Here is a 14,502-nt window from a genome sequence, read left to right as displayed (position 1 = left end):
TGATTATCACAGTCCCTGATTGACAGTTTCACTCTCGCCCAGACTGACATTTAAATAACATCACAAAGCAAGCTAAGTAAGTAGAAAAAATGCACAGAGAATACAAATTCCGGTTCGTTTAACTTGGCTAATTGGAAATGGGACTCTAGCTTTACTGCTAAATGGCTTCTGATAAGTTGACTTTCATCGCACGGTGATAAACGAGTCTCGTTGTGTGTACTGATGTACATACATAAGTATCTCTGTATACTTATTAACAGCTAACAACTAACAGCGTTTAAGTGATAGCTATGCTCTTTAAGAGCCAAGGTAATACGAGTACTTGTGCCTGTTTAATGGACAACATGTGCATATAGGGGATCAGGAGAATCAGATAATTGGCCCAGCGGGTCAGATGACCCATTTGCAATCAAAAAAATGGGGATAACAAACGCCCACTTAATACACAATCAACCACAGACCGGCGTTAATTAACGACTTAGGGAAACGGTAAAAGCAGAAAAAAAAAAAACAACATCCTGGAGCTGCTTTTGGTGCTTGAGTACTGTTGATTTTCTGTTGATGGCGCCATTTTGTTTTGCTCTGTGTGTGTGTGTGTGGGTGAATTTCCGTGCCACCTGTTAGTTTTCTATGTAATTTTCCAGATGCACCCCAGTTACGGCCATCATCCGGCCGGCTGTGATGAAAAACAATCTAACGAAAGGCGAAGGTCACAGTAGCCAACAAGATTATTTTTTTGCAAGGAAATCTGAAATTATAGGAACTGTTCTCAGAGAAACCTGGCAGGATTTGTCACCGGAAGACGTAATAAGGATGCTCGTTAGAGTGTGTTAGAATAAAGTCTCTGACTACATGGGATGAGCAGCTCTTGCCTTGAAGCACGAATGACATGCGTTCTCGTATTCAGGTCATAAAGATTTTTCTGTTGAAATGTTGCGTATTTATAGCGTCTGTGAATCTGCAAGAAGCAACAAACTAAACATAATTGAATTGGATGCTCGTTGAACGTCCTTGCTTGATGGCCGTTTTCATTTTGATGGAATATCCAATCGTTAAGAATAATTACCCGCCACAGATGTAGTCGTAAGTTGAGGCTTAAAATGTTGACAAAATCGAAAGGCCAATCCATCAGCATCAAATCGCTGACAAGCAACAAATGACAGTCCCAGCCCCAGCCGCAGCCCCAGCCCCAGCCCCACTCAGCATACGGCATACGGCTCAACTAATTCAAAAATTATGCATACCTGATGAGGCAATACTGTCGACTGGCATGGACAGGCAGGGGGTGGAACAGCGTGGTGTGGTGGTCGGAGATTGCGAAACAGCATTGCAGCGAACAGGATTCGATTCAGATTCGATTTTGGGGCCATTAGCCAAATGCAACACCTTCGACGACGTGTGGACATGTCGACTTTGATTTGCACCACTCACACAGCACAGCACAGCACAGCCGAGTGTCAAATGCTAACCGTCAAATAAGTACCACTTATTATGGCTCATAGTATTGGTTGCCCATTGGTTGGCATGGTTTGCCTGTTGTTGCCAATTAATTTCGTGGCTACGCCCAGGCAGTGCTTGATTCCAGACCAGACAGTTGCAATGCATTCGTATACTCGTGCCATTAATTATGCTGCACAGTTGCAGTGGTCATTCTTGTTCGTGGTGGCACGTTGTGAACGGGAAAATGGCAGGGCAGGCAGGATGGTACAGGTGGAAAGTCAATAAATATTGTTGAATATGAATGTGCGTTGGATGTGCGTGGGATCTGCGTGGGATGTGTGGGATTTCCTTTGTGTGAAACCCGATCCATTGGTACATATAGCGCCTTATTGTATATGCACTGTATGAGTGTTTACCTTTGAATGGATTTTCACAGGAACAGGCTTTGGTTGTCAATTCGCTTGCCCAGGCCAACATAATCGGGCTTTATTTGGACTAATTGGGACCATGTAATGTGATTTTTGCCCACTTAAGTTGTGATTCAACTGGAATAAAAATGCACGTCAATTGGTTGTTTTCAGCACTCGCTTTGTGTTACCAAAAGGTAACGGGACCCATTGATTACAGCCACATCAAAATGCAAATAACGAGCAACATGCCGCAGTCGCATCTGCAGCAATCGGCGCCGTTCAATGCCACCATACTCAAGGACTTTAAGATAACCAGTAGCGAAATGGAGGATTTCGTGAAGCTGATGTTCGACTTCCAGCGAAAGAACCAGTCGATGCAGAACGACGAATGCCAGGGTTATTGCCAGGGTGAAATCTACAACTGGCTGAGGGCCTACAACAGCATTCATGGCTATGTCTCCCTAATGGTAAGTACTGACCCCCCACCCTCCCCAAACATCCTCACAGCAACAAGACTAATGATCAACCATAAAATAAAATGAATGCTAAAGGGTTGCGACAAGGCTGGAGGCTAGCGTCAAGGAAATTCAAGAAAGGAAAAATTGTACAAAAAGCTGAGAAAATTACTTCACTCCGACTGTCTATCCGTCAGCTTTGCTTTTGATGAATCTTTGCGGCTCTGGCACCTTTGAACTTTTGCCGAGCCCATGAAACTGTTATCTCTTTTGTTGTGCTGCTCGGATGAATAAGAGTAATACGTTTATCACGATTCACAAATCATTGCCATTCAGTGTGTCAGTCCGTCATTCTCTCAGTCTTTTATTTCTGCTTTAGGTCTCTCCTTTGAATGGATGTGAATTACGCTTTGATGTGGTTTAGAAGTAAATGAGCTTAAAATACATATATATACGAAATATTCAGCCATAGCCAAATTATGGAATGTATGTGGAAAGTGGGGAATTTGGCAAGCATTAATTACACATTTATCTCATACGAATAAACTCTAGCAACACTATTTAATGAGTTTCATTAAATATTTTTATTGAGTAAAAAGTTAGTGAAAAGCTTTTCATACATGTGTATGTATGTACAACTGTGTGCATCATGGCAAGAATTAACAGAGAAAAACCTCGACAAGGAACCACATAATGAGTTTAAAATTATTTTCGGAGTTAGTGAAATTTATTTTAGGGTTTTCTGGTTTAAATTGTGGCAAGGATTAATATATTTTTTCATACGAATTCTGTTTGGGATAATGGAAAAAGCTTATAGAAAATATTAAAGCTTAATCTCCCAACAGCAATTCAATGAAAAACATAAAATTTTCACAGCAAAGGCAAAAGGAAAATTCGAAGGACATTTGAATAATGAATAATATATTCCATCTTGCTGGGCAGTTGAGTGCGGTATGTGGCAGCGGCAGAGGCGGAAAGCCAGAAAGCCAGAAAGAAAAGATTGTATGGAGATTGGGCGATGTGGCAGAAGTGAGTGAGTGACGAGTGAGGAAAGAAAGCGTATAGGGCTGATAACATATTCCTCCCCCATTGTCATGAATTACTCATCCCCTGGTTGGTTTTGTTTTTGATTTTTGTTTTTGTTCTCCCCTTTGTTGTTACCCCAACCACACATAGATTTGCATTTTCGGAACGATAGCAAACATATTGAACATAATGGTGTTGACCAGAAAGGAAATGGCCAAGGCGCCAATCAACAACATACTGAAGTGGTTGGCCGTCGCTGATATGTTTGTGATGCTCGAGTATATACCCTATACATCCTACCAGTATATCTACATGGAGCCGGGTAAGCGTGGTTTCCCCCAGCCCAGCCCATCGCTTGCTGCTGTCTTAATGAACCATTGTTTGCAGGTGAAAAGGATTTGAGCTATGGTTGGGCCGTCTATCTGCTGGTGCACATGCACTTCACTCAGATCCTACACACAATTTCCATTGGCCTCACCGTGACATTGGCCGTATGGCGCTACGTGGCAATCAGGTGAGTGGACGAGCACTGACTCGGCAATTGTTTCTCTGCTGAAACGTGCGCTACGCTTTCGGCTACTATCATTCATTCTGATAAATTCTTTTCGAGCAGAATCATCCGTCTCATCTAACCCACATCGACCCCGACCCCGATATCGAAATCCTTTTCCATATCCATATCGGGATCTGAATAGACATAGACATCTGTCTGATTTGATTAACATGGCGGCATTGTGTCTGTTTCTGTTCTTCTTCCCGTCTTTTGTTTATAGCCAAATGTTACCATCTATCTTTCACAGACATCCAAACGGGAGCTGTGCCAATTTTCTGCTCGCACATTCCAGGGAGGCCATACTCTTTCCGTTCATCATTTCGCCGATTCTCTGCTTGCCCACGTACTTTGTGTTTCAGGTGCGCGAAACGCACGATGTGGACACTGTCGATCACGAGGCCCTCTATCATGTGTACTTTGATGCGGATTCTGTGCTGTACAGGTGGGTGCGGCTGTGCAGATCAACCATGTTCAGCCCGTTATATTCTCTCCCATATACTCTGACAGGTTCAATTTCTGGATACATTCCGTGATTATCAAGCTGTTGCCGTGCATCGCCCTGACCGTCATCAGTGTGGTTCTAATGAATGTCCTGTGCGAGGCGTCGCGTCGCCGCCTAAAACTGAAGGACTACGCAATTGACAACAAATACGCCGTTCAGCTCAGCCTCAATGACAGCAAGTCCAAGAGGTGGGTACAGTGGTTCCGTTTTTAATGCTGCCACAAGCTAACCTTTTGTTTAGGCCACCGCGCTGCGATCGCCGCAACGATCGCACCACGCTTCTTTTGGTGGGCGTGCTGGTACTCTTTCTGGTCACCGAATTTCCCCAGGGGCTGCTGGGTCTGCTGTCCGGGATGATGGAGAAGTGCTTCTTCGCCCACTGCTATCCGCCCTTTGGGGAGCTGATGGATCTCCTGGCCCTGATCAATGCTGCAGTGGGTTTCGTGCTCTATGGTCTGATGTCGAAACAGTTCCGCACCACCTTCCGATCACTGTTCTTCAAGCGGCACATTGGCAGCACTGAGTTGAGCCGATTGACTCGCGTCACCACCACATGCGTCTAAGGAGGATCTGGAACTGGAGCAGGGTAGGAGAAGGTCCGCCTGGATATGGCATCTCAAAGATGCTCTTGGGCTTCTCTCCATTGGAATTTCTAAACTATAAACTTTTTAAAAGTGGTATAAGCTGTGAGCTGAAAATTGATAAGCGTTTTGAACGGCTAACCGATTGATTGATTGGCTGTTTGAGCAAGTGCCAGTTCCCTTCCCACTTAGTTGCTGATAAAAGAAATTGGATTTAAGATTAAATACTAAAGGAATATATATATATCTATGTGTATCCATTATCCATTTGATGTTCCAGATTGATGTGCGTTTTGATAGGCTAAGCAACATCCCAATCCCAGTACGTAGTTTTTAACATATAAGAAATTCAACACACACTACAGTCTATTCCAGTGTTTCGTATACTATAAGTCTAAGAGATTTGCATACGTATGTGTATCCAAATCTGTTTGTGTAACTAAAGCTGTGACCAGAGCTAAATCCACATGCCAGGCGGGCAGGAACTCGAGAGCCCACGCGTTACATTGCCCCCCTGGCATGGGGTGGTACCACCCCATTCAGTCCCTGCAGTTTATTCGGATTATCGTATTTATTCATCTTGCGGTTACAGCTTACTCCATAATATTAGGTAACGATGCATTTGACGAGTATCATTCAAGTTCTATATAAGTGTAAACACGTTCAAATAAATGTTTGATGTGAGTTAAGCATCTTTGATGCCAGTAAATTGCATTTCTTTCATTCGTAAATGGTACACAATCGTATGTGTAGTATGTGTACGACATTCAAAGAGATTTCCGCTTCAGTTCCTGCTGACAACTGCATTCACCTCAAGTGGCAGCTCATCTGGCCGCATGTCCGGCGCCGTTCCCAGCGCAGTCTCATTCGAATCGGATGCATCGAGCAGCATTCCATGGCCATGATTCGATATACGAAGCAGGGACTTGAGCTTGGTTGCCTGAAACTTGTACTGCGAGAAAGCGAGAATGTTAAAGCGTTTAAAGAACGAAGCCACAGCGGTAGGCGAGACGAGGCGAGGCGACTTACTTCCGTGGGCAGCATTAGGTCCTGCGACTGGCTTATGAATCGATTGTACTGCTCTGCGGCCATAGTCAGGCGTCCCGTCTCGTAACAGAAGAGGGCAAAGTTCAGGAACACCAAAGGATTCCGTCCGGCCGCCTGCTGACAAGTGGCCATGCTGCTGGACCTTTCAAGGGCCACGAATGCGTTATCCACATCGTCCAGTTTGCGCAGACAGACTGTGAATGGGGCGGATGGGGGGTGAGGACAGATCAACTTGGCAACGAAATGGGCATACAAATGGCTGGGGTTCTACTTACGACCCAGCAGCATGTAGCACTCGGCATTGTCCTTGCGCAGGTTTATGGCTGCGGCCAGCGTGTGAAAAGCGCTGGCGTATTGTTCAGCTGCGTCCGAGAGACGGGTAAAGATAGAACAAATGCCCAGCTTTTCATATTCAAAACTCAACAGGAAGGGTTAAACTCAAAAAACAATGGGGAGCAGGCAGCGCAGTCTCCCAGTTCGGATTTTGGTTGGACATTTTTGAATTCAAGAAAGTCCCCTGATGTGGCTCCTCTGGCACATCCATTGTCCGGCTTTGGCCTAGAAGCGCTTATTAATTAGCTGTGTTCCTCCGACAACAATGGCAAAAAATCTGAGGATTTGTAAAACAATGGTATTGATTTCCAACTTCATGCATTTTTAGTGCACTGCATAAATGTGGCTATGTATGAGCTCTGCAATTGTACGGAAACCAGAATCCAATGCCATGGCTTGACCCAATTTGTCTGTAGGGCAAAAGGGCAAGCCAGTGAGGTTCGTTCCCTATGTAAACATCAGAATGGAATGCAAACAAATGCGGGAAAAACTGATTAAGCCTGGACTGTGGAATTGCAATTGAATCAAATTATTTAATGCATGCCATGAAACATGCATATGAATACCCTTCCTGCTGGCCTATTGGGTATTGTGGTACACCCATAACAATCAATTGCTAATCAAATTTTCTTGTACCATTGCCGCTACCACCCCACTACTCACAGGCTATGTAGATGAGGCTCAAGTTGTAGAGGGCATTGTAATTAAGCGGCGAGAGCCAAACGGATTTGCGCAGCGATGAAACCGCCTGGAAAAAGATTCAATATTCAATATTCAAATTCAAATTCAATCAGAATTCCATCAGTGTGATTCGCTCCTCACCGCAATGAATTTTTGCTTCTTGAAGAAGCACAAACCAATGTTGTTCCACAGTTCGGCAATTTCCGGCTCAGCGTTTGCGATTTGGCTGTACTTGCTCAAGGCGCCATCGACATCGTTGCGCGACTGTCAAAGAGCACACACACAGCATAACAGTGGATTGGGTTAGGGGGTAGGCTGCCGCAATTATGTTACCTGAAGTATGGCGCCAAAGGCCAGCAGGCCCTTGGGCATGTGCGAGCATTTCCGTTCAATGTTGACGACTTCCGCCAAGCGATCGTAGGCCTTTTGGGTCTCATTGATTTTCAAGTACAAAACGCTGATTTCAATCAGCACCTCCGCATTTTCCGGCGTCAAACTGAAATCAAATGGTTGTTAAGAGGCCACAGCAGATGTCATTAGCATCGCAAACGGATACGCGACTCACTGCAGACAGTTCTCGAGAACATCGATGGCTTGCTGGTATTGCTTGTCCTTGCGATAGAGCTCTGCCAGCCGGACGTGGCTCTCCATCTTCCTGCCCGTCTGCACGGCCAGCTCGAAGTATGCGCGTGCCTCGTCCTGCTGCTTTTTGGCCAACTCCAGCTGGGTCTGAGTGGTCGCCGCCCGGTACAGCAGCTCGCCCAGATAGTGATATATTTCGTGGTCCTTGCGGGGACTGCGCTGCTCGGCCTCCCGGAACACGCCAAGCGCTTGACTAAAGCGACCCATCACGTACCTGGGTGGCGGATGAGTATGAGTATGAGTGGACATCAGATTAATGCCGCTTGGTGTGGGATAATCGACTCACAGAGTACGTCCGATTTCCTTGTACGTCTCGATGTTCTGCGGATTGAGCTCCACGGATCTTTGCAGGTGTCGCAGCGCCTCGATGTGGTTGCCCTCTTCGCGGTCAATTAGGCCCTGGCAATGACGATGGCGATGGCGATGGCGACAGCAATAAATTAGAAAATATACCCGGCATTAGCATCGCAACTAACCTGGACAAAGTACAGATACTCGGCATTCAGATGACGATTCAGCTCACGTTCGATGAGTCGGCGACAGCGGGTGAACTCGCGCCGCGTAAAGTAAATGTGGAGCAGCCAATCAATGTTGGCATCGCTGGGCATTTTGGGTGCTGCTCCAACACGAAACACACAACTGTATGTAAATCTGCATTGTTTGCGAACTGAATGGAAAGCAGTACCCACCTGGACGCACCACCTCCAGGCTGGGCAATTCAATGATTCTGCCGTTGCAATTGATCTGCTCCGCGCCGGCTTCGTACATGAGTAGATATATGTATATTTTGTTGTTGTTGGTGCTCTCTGAAATATAAAGTTTTCGGACAATGAAAATTGTAATTTTGTGTTTCGGCTGGCAGCTACAGGGCAATATGTTGTGCGCCCTTTGCGTTGCCATGGCGGCCTGGATAGTTGTTGGGGAGGGAGAGGTTCTCGTCGCATTGGGACTGCCAATGTCGACCCACTAGAATACCAAAATTAGCCTGTTGGCTGGCCAAGAGTTGTGTTATTGGCCAAAATCGGGCCTGTGCAAATTCCATGGCTTGTATTTTTAATCAGCTGCGACGGAAACTCATTCAGTTTTGGAAACTAATCGAAGTGCAATAAAAAAAATCTATAAATGCACTGGGCCAGGTAAGGTAAATAATTGCCGGGCCAAAGATACGAGAGCTTTTGTAAACAAGCAAATATTTCGGTATCTCCAACAAGTTTCCGTACACCTCGCGGTGTGTCGGTTTGCCGTCCCCCAGCTGGTGTCCACGGTACGCTCTTTGTTGTCCAAGCTCCAGACCAGACACCGAAACCGCCTAATTACTCAATTTAATTCACACCGACAAAAGTGGCAAATGGTCTCTGTCAGCGTTCGTTTCCTTTTTCGGCTGCGAGTATCGTGGTAAACATGTGATCGTGAGCTACATTTCAAATGCTCACCTGGCCAAAACCAGCGCAAATTCAAAATCAATTAATGCACCAAATATCGTACAAGATCACCAAGATAGCCATCGCATCGCATCGCATTGCATGATCGCGGCTTTATCTCAAAGTGAAGCGTTTTTTTTTCAAAAAAGGCTGCCCACGGAAAGGGAAACAATCGATCGGCTCTCGCAGTCAGGCACAGTCTGTGTCTCAGACTGCCAGTAGCTCTCCAAATTCCTGTCCTGCTAAGGTATTTGGCAAGCGATCCGAACATATTTTTTGTTTATTTTATTTTTCACGGTAAACCTAGGGATTGATTTTAGGCTTTTCCTTGGATCACGTGGACACTATATTCCCGAAAAATTGTAAAATAGCTTGGAGGGTAATACAAACTATTTTATTTATTTAGCTTTTGGTAAAGTATAAGGTAAAATCGCACCGCGGAACGCCGCCCATAAACCAAGTGCTATTGAAATAATATCGCCCATCCGGCACGACATTCTGGATCATCTTGTTTATATGCTGAACAGGAAGCTTATCCACGATAATATCATGCTAGAATTGGGGAAACCAAAAGACATTTTTCGCTGTAGAATTCAAGGATTGCACTCACGTTGTAGGGACAGGTGTGGTTGAGATTCGAGTAGTCGGCATAGGTTTGGTAAAACCAGTTGACAATGACGTTGTTGCGCTCGCGCATGAACTTGCATCCGTCGAAGCGGACATCGAAGTTGTACAGGATTCTCTTGTTCTCCCGCAGCCTTAACTGCATACTGACCTGTAAAAATCGACAGTTACGAGGCTTAGCATCTCTGAAGATCACCCTTACCGACACCGTGTTAATCGGAAGCTTGTGCATTTTGGTTTTCAGCGACAAGTATTTGTAGGAGCGATTCACGGATCTCAGATAGCAGTAGTCAAAGTCCATGAAGTTCCGATCCCGCACCAAGCAGCGAACATTGTTGAACTCAAAGTGTCCGCGGATCTGTTCGGATACAACTCAGCTCCTTAGCTCACATTACAATAACATTTTGGTTCCTTACTGCTATCGGTCCAATGGCAATTAATATCAAAAACCACAAGGTATTCATTCTGGAGTTAAACTGAGAATGAAACTCGAATAAAAACAGCAATTGGCAGTACAACAATTATAATTATTCGCTCCATTGACGCATCTAACTCTTCCTATACAAAATATCGATTTCCGAAATGATAAAGGCCATTATCTTAGTAGGTTTTTGTTTTTAAAAGCCATTAATTGCGACCAATACGAGGCTCCTGATCCCACAAAGTCAGAACAATTAATACCGAACAGTACCAAAGAGTACCGACATTGGTAACGTTGACAGCTTAAATAGCGGCAATGCTAAATTAGATTATAATTAAGGTTATTACTATTATTTAAATTCAGCAACAAATGTAGTAAAAATCAGATAAGCAGGAAGAATAACATATTTTCTGTTTATTTTATTTTTTGCGGTGAGACTTTCATATTGAAATACAACATAATAATATCGATATATGATTCGGTTCATGGGTTCTCTGGAACCAACGAACCGAAGTAAACAGAGCTATGTTATTGAACTGTTAAATTCAAATTCGACCGATAGATTTCGCGCCATTTTATGGTTAAAATGTTCAAATTTTGAAATGTGGCGCCAAATTTCCATCCCTAATAATAAATGTATTTAAAATATAATATGGTTAAGGAGATTTAAAATTCTTCATATCGGACCCGTGCGCTCTCGTTTAATTTATTTAGCTTTTGGTAAAGTATATAGTTAAATCGCACCGTGGTACGCCGTCCGTAAACCAAGTGCTATTGAAATAATATCGCCCATCCGGCACGACATTCTGGATCATCTTGTTTATATGCTGAACTGGAAGCTTATCGAAGATAATATCATGCTAGAATTGGGGAAACCAAAAGACATTTTTCGCTGTAGAATTGAAGGGTTGCACTCACGTTGTAGGGACAGGTGTGGTTCAAATTCGTGTAGTCGACAATGGTTTGGTAAAACCAGTTGACAATGACGTTGTTGCGCTCGCGCATGAACTTGCATCCGTCGAAGCGGACATTGAAGTTGTACAGGATTCTCTTGTTCTCCCGCAGCCGTATCTCCATTCTGACCTGCAAAGATAGAAAGTTACGAGGCTCAGAATCACTGAAGATAACCCTTACCGCAGTGTTTGTAATAGGAAGATGGTGAATTTTGGTTTTCAACGACAAGTATTTGTAGGTGCGATTCACGGATCTCAGATAGCAGTAGTCAAATTCCATGAAGTTCCGATCCCGCATCAAGCAGCGAACATTGTTGAACTCAAAGTGTCCGCGGATCTGTTCGGATACAACTCACCTCCTTAGCTCAAATTACAATATACATTTTGGTTTCTTACTGCGATCAGTCCAATGGCAAATAATATGATAAACCACAAGGTATTCATTCTGGAACTAGACTGAGAATGAAACTCGAATAAAAACAGCGATTGGCAGTACCACGATTATAATTATTTGCTCCATTAACGTATCTAACTACCCTATACAAAATATCGGTTTCCGAAATAATAAAGCCCATTATTTTACTAAGTTTTTGTTTTTAAATGCCATAAATTGGGACCATTACGAGGCTGCTGAACTTTTATTGAACTTTGAAAATTCAAATTCAACCGATAGCGCATTTAACAGCCCGCACTATTTGGAACCATTTTATTGTTAAAATATTCAAATTTCAAATGAGGCGCCAAATTTCAAACATCCCTAATAACAAATGTATTTTAATAAATAAATTAAATTATACATTAATTAACTCGTACCCGTGCCCTCTCGTTTTATTTATTTAGCTTTTGGTAAAGTATAAAGTAATATCGCACCGCGGAACGCCGCCCATAACCCAGGTGCTATTGAAATAATATCGCCCATCCGGCACGACATTCTGCATCATCTTGTTTACATACTGAACAGGAAGCTTATCCACGAAAACATCATGCTAGAATTGGGAAAACCAAAAGACATTTTTCGCTGTTGAATTGAAGGGTTGCACTCACGTTGTAGGGACAGGTGTGGTTGATATTCGTGTAGTCGACAATGGTTTGGTAAAACCAGTTGACAATGACGTTGTTGCGCTCGCGCATGAACTTGCAAGCGTCGAAGCGGACATCGAAGTTGTACAGGATTCTCTTGTTCTCCCGCAGCCTTAACTGCATACTGACCTGCAAAGATCGAAAGTTACGAGGCTCAGCACCACTGAAGATAACCCATAAATAACCCTTACCGACACCGTGTTAATCGGAAGCTTGTGATATTTGGTTTTCAACGAAAAGTATTTGTAGGTGCGATTCACGGATCTCAGATAGCAGTAGTCAAATTCCATGAAGTTCCGATCCCGCATCAAGCAGCGAACATTGTTGAACTCAAAGTGTCCGCGGATCTGTTCGGATACAACTCACCTCCTTAGCTCAAATTACAATATACATTTTGGTTTCTTACTGCGATCAGTCCAATGGCAAATAATATGATAAACCACAAGGTATTCATTCTGGAACTAGACTGAGAATGAAACTCGAATAAAAACAGCGATTGGCAGTACCACGATTATAATTATTTGCTCCATTAACGTATCTAACTACCCTATACAAAATATCGGTTTCCGAAATAATAAAGCCCATTATTTTACTGGGTTTTTGTTTTTAAATGCCATAAATTGGGACCATTACGAGGCTGCTGAACTTTTATTGAACTTTGAAAATTCAAATTCAACCGATAGATTTCGCATTTAACAGCACTTATTTGGAACCATTTTATTGTTAAAATATTCAAATTTCAAATGAGGCGCCAAATTTCAAACATCCCTAATAACAAATGTATTTTAATAAATAAATTAAATTATGCATTAATTAACTCGTACCCGTGCCCTCTCGTTTTATTTATTTAGCTTTTGGTAAAGTATAAAGTAATATCGCACCGCGGAACGCCGCCCATAACCCAGGTGCTATTGAAATAATATCGCCCATCCGGCACGACATTCTGCATCATCTTGTTTACATACTGAACAGGAAGCTTATCCACGAAAACATCATGCTAGAATTGGGAAAACCAAAAGACATTTTTCGCTGTTGAATTGAAGGGTTGCACTCACGTTGTAGGGACAGGTGTGGTTGATATTCGTGTAGTCGACAATGGTTTGGTAAAACCAGTTGACAATGACGTTGTTGCGCTCGCGCATGAACTTGCAAGCGTCGAAGCGGACATCGAAGTTGTACAGGATTCTCTTGTTCTCCCGCAGCCTTAACTGCATACTGACCTGCAAAGATCGAAAGTTACGAGGCTCAGCATCACTGAAGATAACCCATAAATAACCCTTACCGACACCGTGTTAATCGGAAGCTTGTGATATTTGGTTTTCAACGAAAAGTATTTGTAGGTGCGATTCACAGATCTCAGATAGCAGTAGTCAAACTCCATGAAGCTCCGATCCCGCACCAAGCAGCGAACATTGTTGAACTCGAAGTGTCCGCGGATCTGTTCGGATACAATTCAGCTCTTTAGCTAAAATTACAACATACATTTTGGTTCCTTACTGCGATCGGTCCAATGGCAAATAATATCAAAAACCACAAGGTATTCATTCTGGAACTAGACTGAGAATAAAACTCAAATAAAATCAGCGATTGGCAGTACCACAATTATAACGAGAAGGAACGTGCGAGTCGCTTCTGGTGACGCGACTCTACTTATACCCGTACTCAGTCAGTACATATTTTTCATTTTGATTTAATTTTTTCGAATTTTAGAATTTAAAACAAGTTAACATTTTACTTTTTTTTGCTACATCTACTATATACATCTACAATGTATATTATACATATAGCATGTAGATTATAGATGTACCATTTATATTCTACATCTCCTCCGCTAGGGGTTGTTCGCGCACTGAACGCGGCAGAGTGTGCGAGCGAGAAAGAGTAGAATGAGTAGCGGTTCCTGGCTGGCGGAGGCGGGCGAACCAACAGAAAATTAGTCCGATCTAATAAAGATTCAGCAATCTGGTAGATATGGTCATTTTCTACGATACTTTTTAGTTTTTATCGTATCTTTAAAATTGTGGCTGCCACAGATTTTCGTCCTTTGTGGGGGCGGAAGGGGGCGGGGCGAAATTTTGAAATACACTTGTAGCAGTGTGATATCACATGAGCCTGGAAACCAAATGTGGTTGCCTTAGCTTTTATAGTCTTTGAGATCTAGGTGCTCAACAAGACGGACAGACAGACGGACAGACAGACATGGCTCTATCGACTCGGCTATTGATGTTGATCGAGAATATATATACTTTATGGGGTCGGAAACGTTTCCTTCTCTGTGTTGCACACATCCACTTTTACCACAAATCTATTATACCCCTTAACTCTTTTTTGAG

The 14,502-nt window shown here is 43.3% G+C and overlaps 6 protein-coding genes across 10 annotated transcripts in view; 1 reads left to right on the top strand and 5 right to left on the bottom strand.

Moving 5' to 3' along the window:
• LOC111074685 (G-protein coupled receptor dmsr-1) overlaps positions 1-5,666 on the top strand; it is a 30,808-nt gene extending 25,142 nt beyond the window's left edge. For 2 of the 3 annotated variants that reach the window (XM_041592954.1, XM_022367570.2), the window contains 6 exons: positions 2,022-2,317; positions 3,482-3,653; positions 3,719-3,845; positions 4,105-4,326; positions 4,392-4,574; positions 4,628-5,666. In XM_041592954.1, coding sequence (XP_041448888.1) covers positions 2,078-2,317; positions 3,482-3,653; positions 3,719-3,845; positions 4,105-4,326; positions 4,392-4,574; positions 4,628-4,949 — 1,266 coding nt within the window. In that variant the 5' untranslated portion in view covers positions 2,022-2,077 and the 3' untranslated portion in view covers positions 4,950-5,666. The remainder of the gene's footprint in view (positions 1-2,021; positions 2,318-3,481; positions 3,654-3,718; positions 3,846-4,104; positions 4,327-4,391; positions 4,575-4,627) is intronic. The other variant, XM_022367571.2, reaches the window with a different exon arrangement.
• On the bottom strand, positions 5,393-8,505 carry LOC111074684 (Bardet-Biedl syndrome 4 protein homolog). 3 transcript variants are annotated; one of them, XM_022367567.2, is made up of 10 exons: positions 8,360-8,505; positions 8,147-8,286; positions 7,957-8,069; positions 7,594-7,884; positions 7,362-7,524; positions 7,170-7,292; positions 7,011-7,095; positions 6,290-6,376; positions 5,997-6,208; positions 5,396-5,919 (listed from the first exon to the last, which is right to left on the bottom strand). In XM_022367567.2, exons 1-10 carry the CDS (start codon positions 8,436-8,438, stop codon positions 5,752-5,754), a joined length of 1,461 nt encoding a protein of 486 aa, XP_022223259.1. In that variant the 5' UTR covers positions 8,439-8,505; the 3' UTR covers positions 5,396-5,751. The 3 variants fall into 3 exon arrangements, with proteins under 3 accessions (XP_022223260.1, XP_022223259.1, XP_022223261.1); XM_022367568.2 differs by lacking the exon at positions 6,290-6,376 and having other exon boundaries at positions 5,393-5,919; XM_022367569.2 differs by lacking the exons at positions 5,396-5,919; positions 5,997-6,208 and having other exon boundaries at positions 6,328-6,624.
• Positions 8,506-9,493: 988 nt separating this feature from the next.
• Positions 9,494-10,179, bottom strand: LOC111074715. Its single transcript, XM_022367614.2, has 4 exons — positions 10,132-10,179; positions 9,918-10,073; positions 9,702-9,866; positions 9,494-9,643 (listed from the first exon to the last, which is right to left on the bottom strand). Exons 1-4 carry the CDS (start codon positions 10,177-10,179, stop codon positions 9,494-9,496), a joined length of 519 nt encoding a protein of 172 aa, XP_022223306.2.
• Positions 10,180-10,907: 728 nt separating this feature from the next.
• LOC121404139 lies at positions 10,908-11,533 on the bottom strand. The gene is made up of 4 exons (XM_041593146.1): positions 11,486-11,533; positions 11,271-11,426; positions 11,055-11,219; positions 10,908-10,968 (listed from the first exon to the last, which is right to left on the bottom strand). The coding sequence occupies exons 1-4, from the start codon at positions 11,531-11,533 to the stop codon at positions 10,957-10,959; spliced, it is 381 nt and encodes a 126-aa protein (XP_041449080.1). The 3' UTR covers positions 10,908-10,956.
• A 392-nt stretch (positions 11,534-11,925) lies between these two features.
• LOC121404148 lies at positions 11,926-12,623 on the bottom strand. The gene is made up of 4 exons (XM_041593182.1): positions 12,576-12,623; positions 12,361-12,516; positions 12,134-12,298; positions 11,926-12,075 (listed from the first exon to the last, which is right to left on the bottom strand). The coding sequence occupies exons 1-4, from the start codon at positions 12,621-12,623 to the stop codon at positions 11,926-11,928; spliced, it is 519 nt and encodes a 172-aa protein (XP_041449116.1).
• Positions 12,624-13,011: 388 nt separating this feature from the next.
• Positions 13,012-13,715, bottom strand: LOC111074709. The gene is made up of 4 exons (XM_022367602.1): positions 13,667-13,715; positions 13,452-13,607; positions 13,225-13,389; positions 13,012-13,166 (listed from the first exon to the last, which is right to left on the bottom strand). Exons 1-4 carry the CDS (start codon positions 13,712-13,714, stop codon positions 13,017-13,019), a joined length of 519 nt encoding a protein of 172 aa, XP_022223294.1. The 5' UTR covers position 13,715; the 3' UTR covers positions 13,012-13,016.
• Between the last annotated feature and the right edge of the window lie 787 nt (positions 13,716-14,502).

Source organism: Drosophila obscura, unplaced genomic scaffold (genome assembly GCF_018151105.1).
Source record: "Drosophila obscura isolate BZ-5 IFL unplaced genomic scaffold, ASM1815110v1 contig_186, whole genome shotgun sequence".
NCBI lineage: Eukaryota > Metazoa > Arthropoda > Insecta > Diptera > Drosophilidae > Drosophila > Drosophila obscura.
The sequence above is the reverse complement of the archived record's forward strand: the minus strand, read 5'-3'. Positions and strand labels throughout refer to the sequence as shown.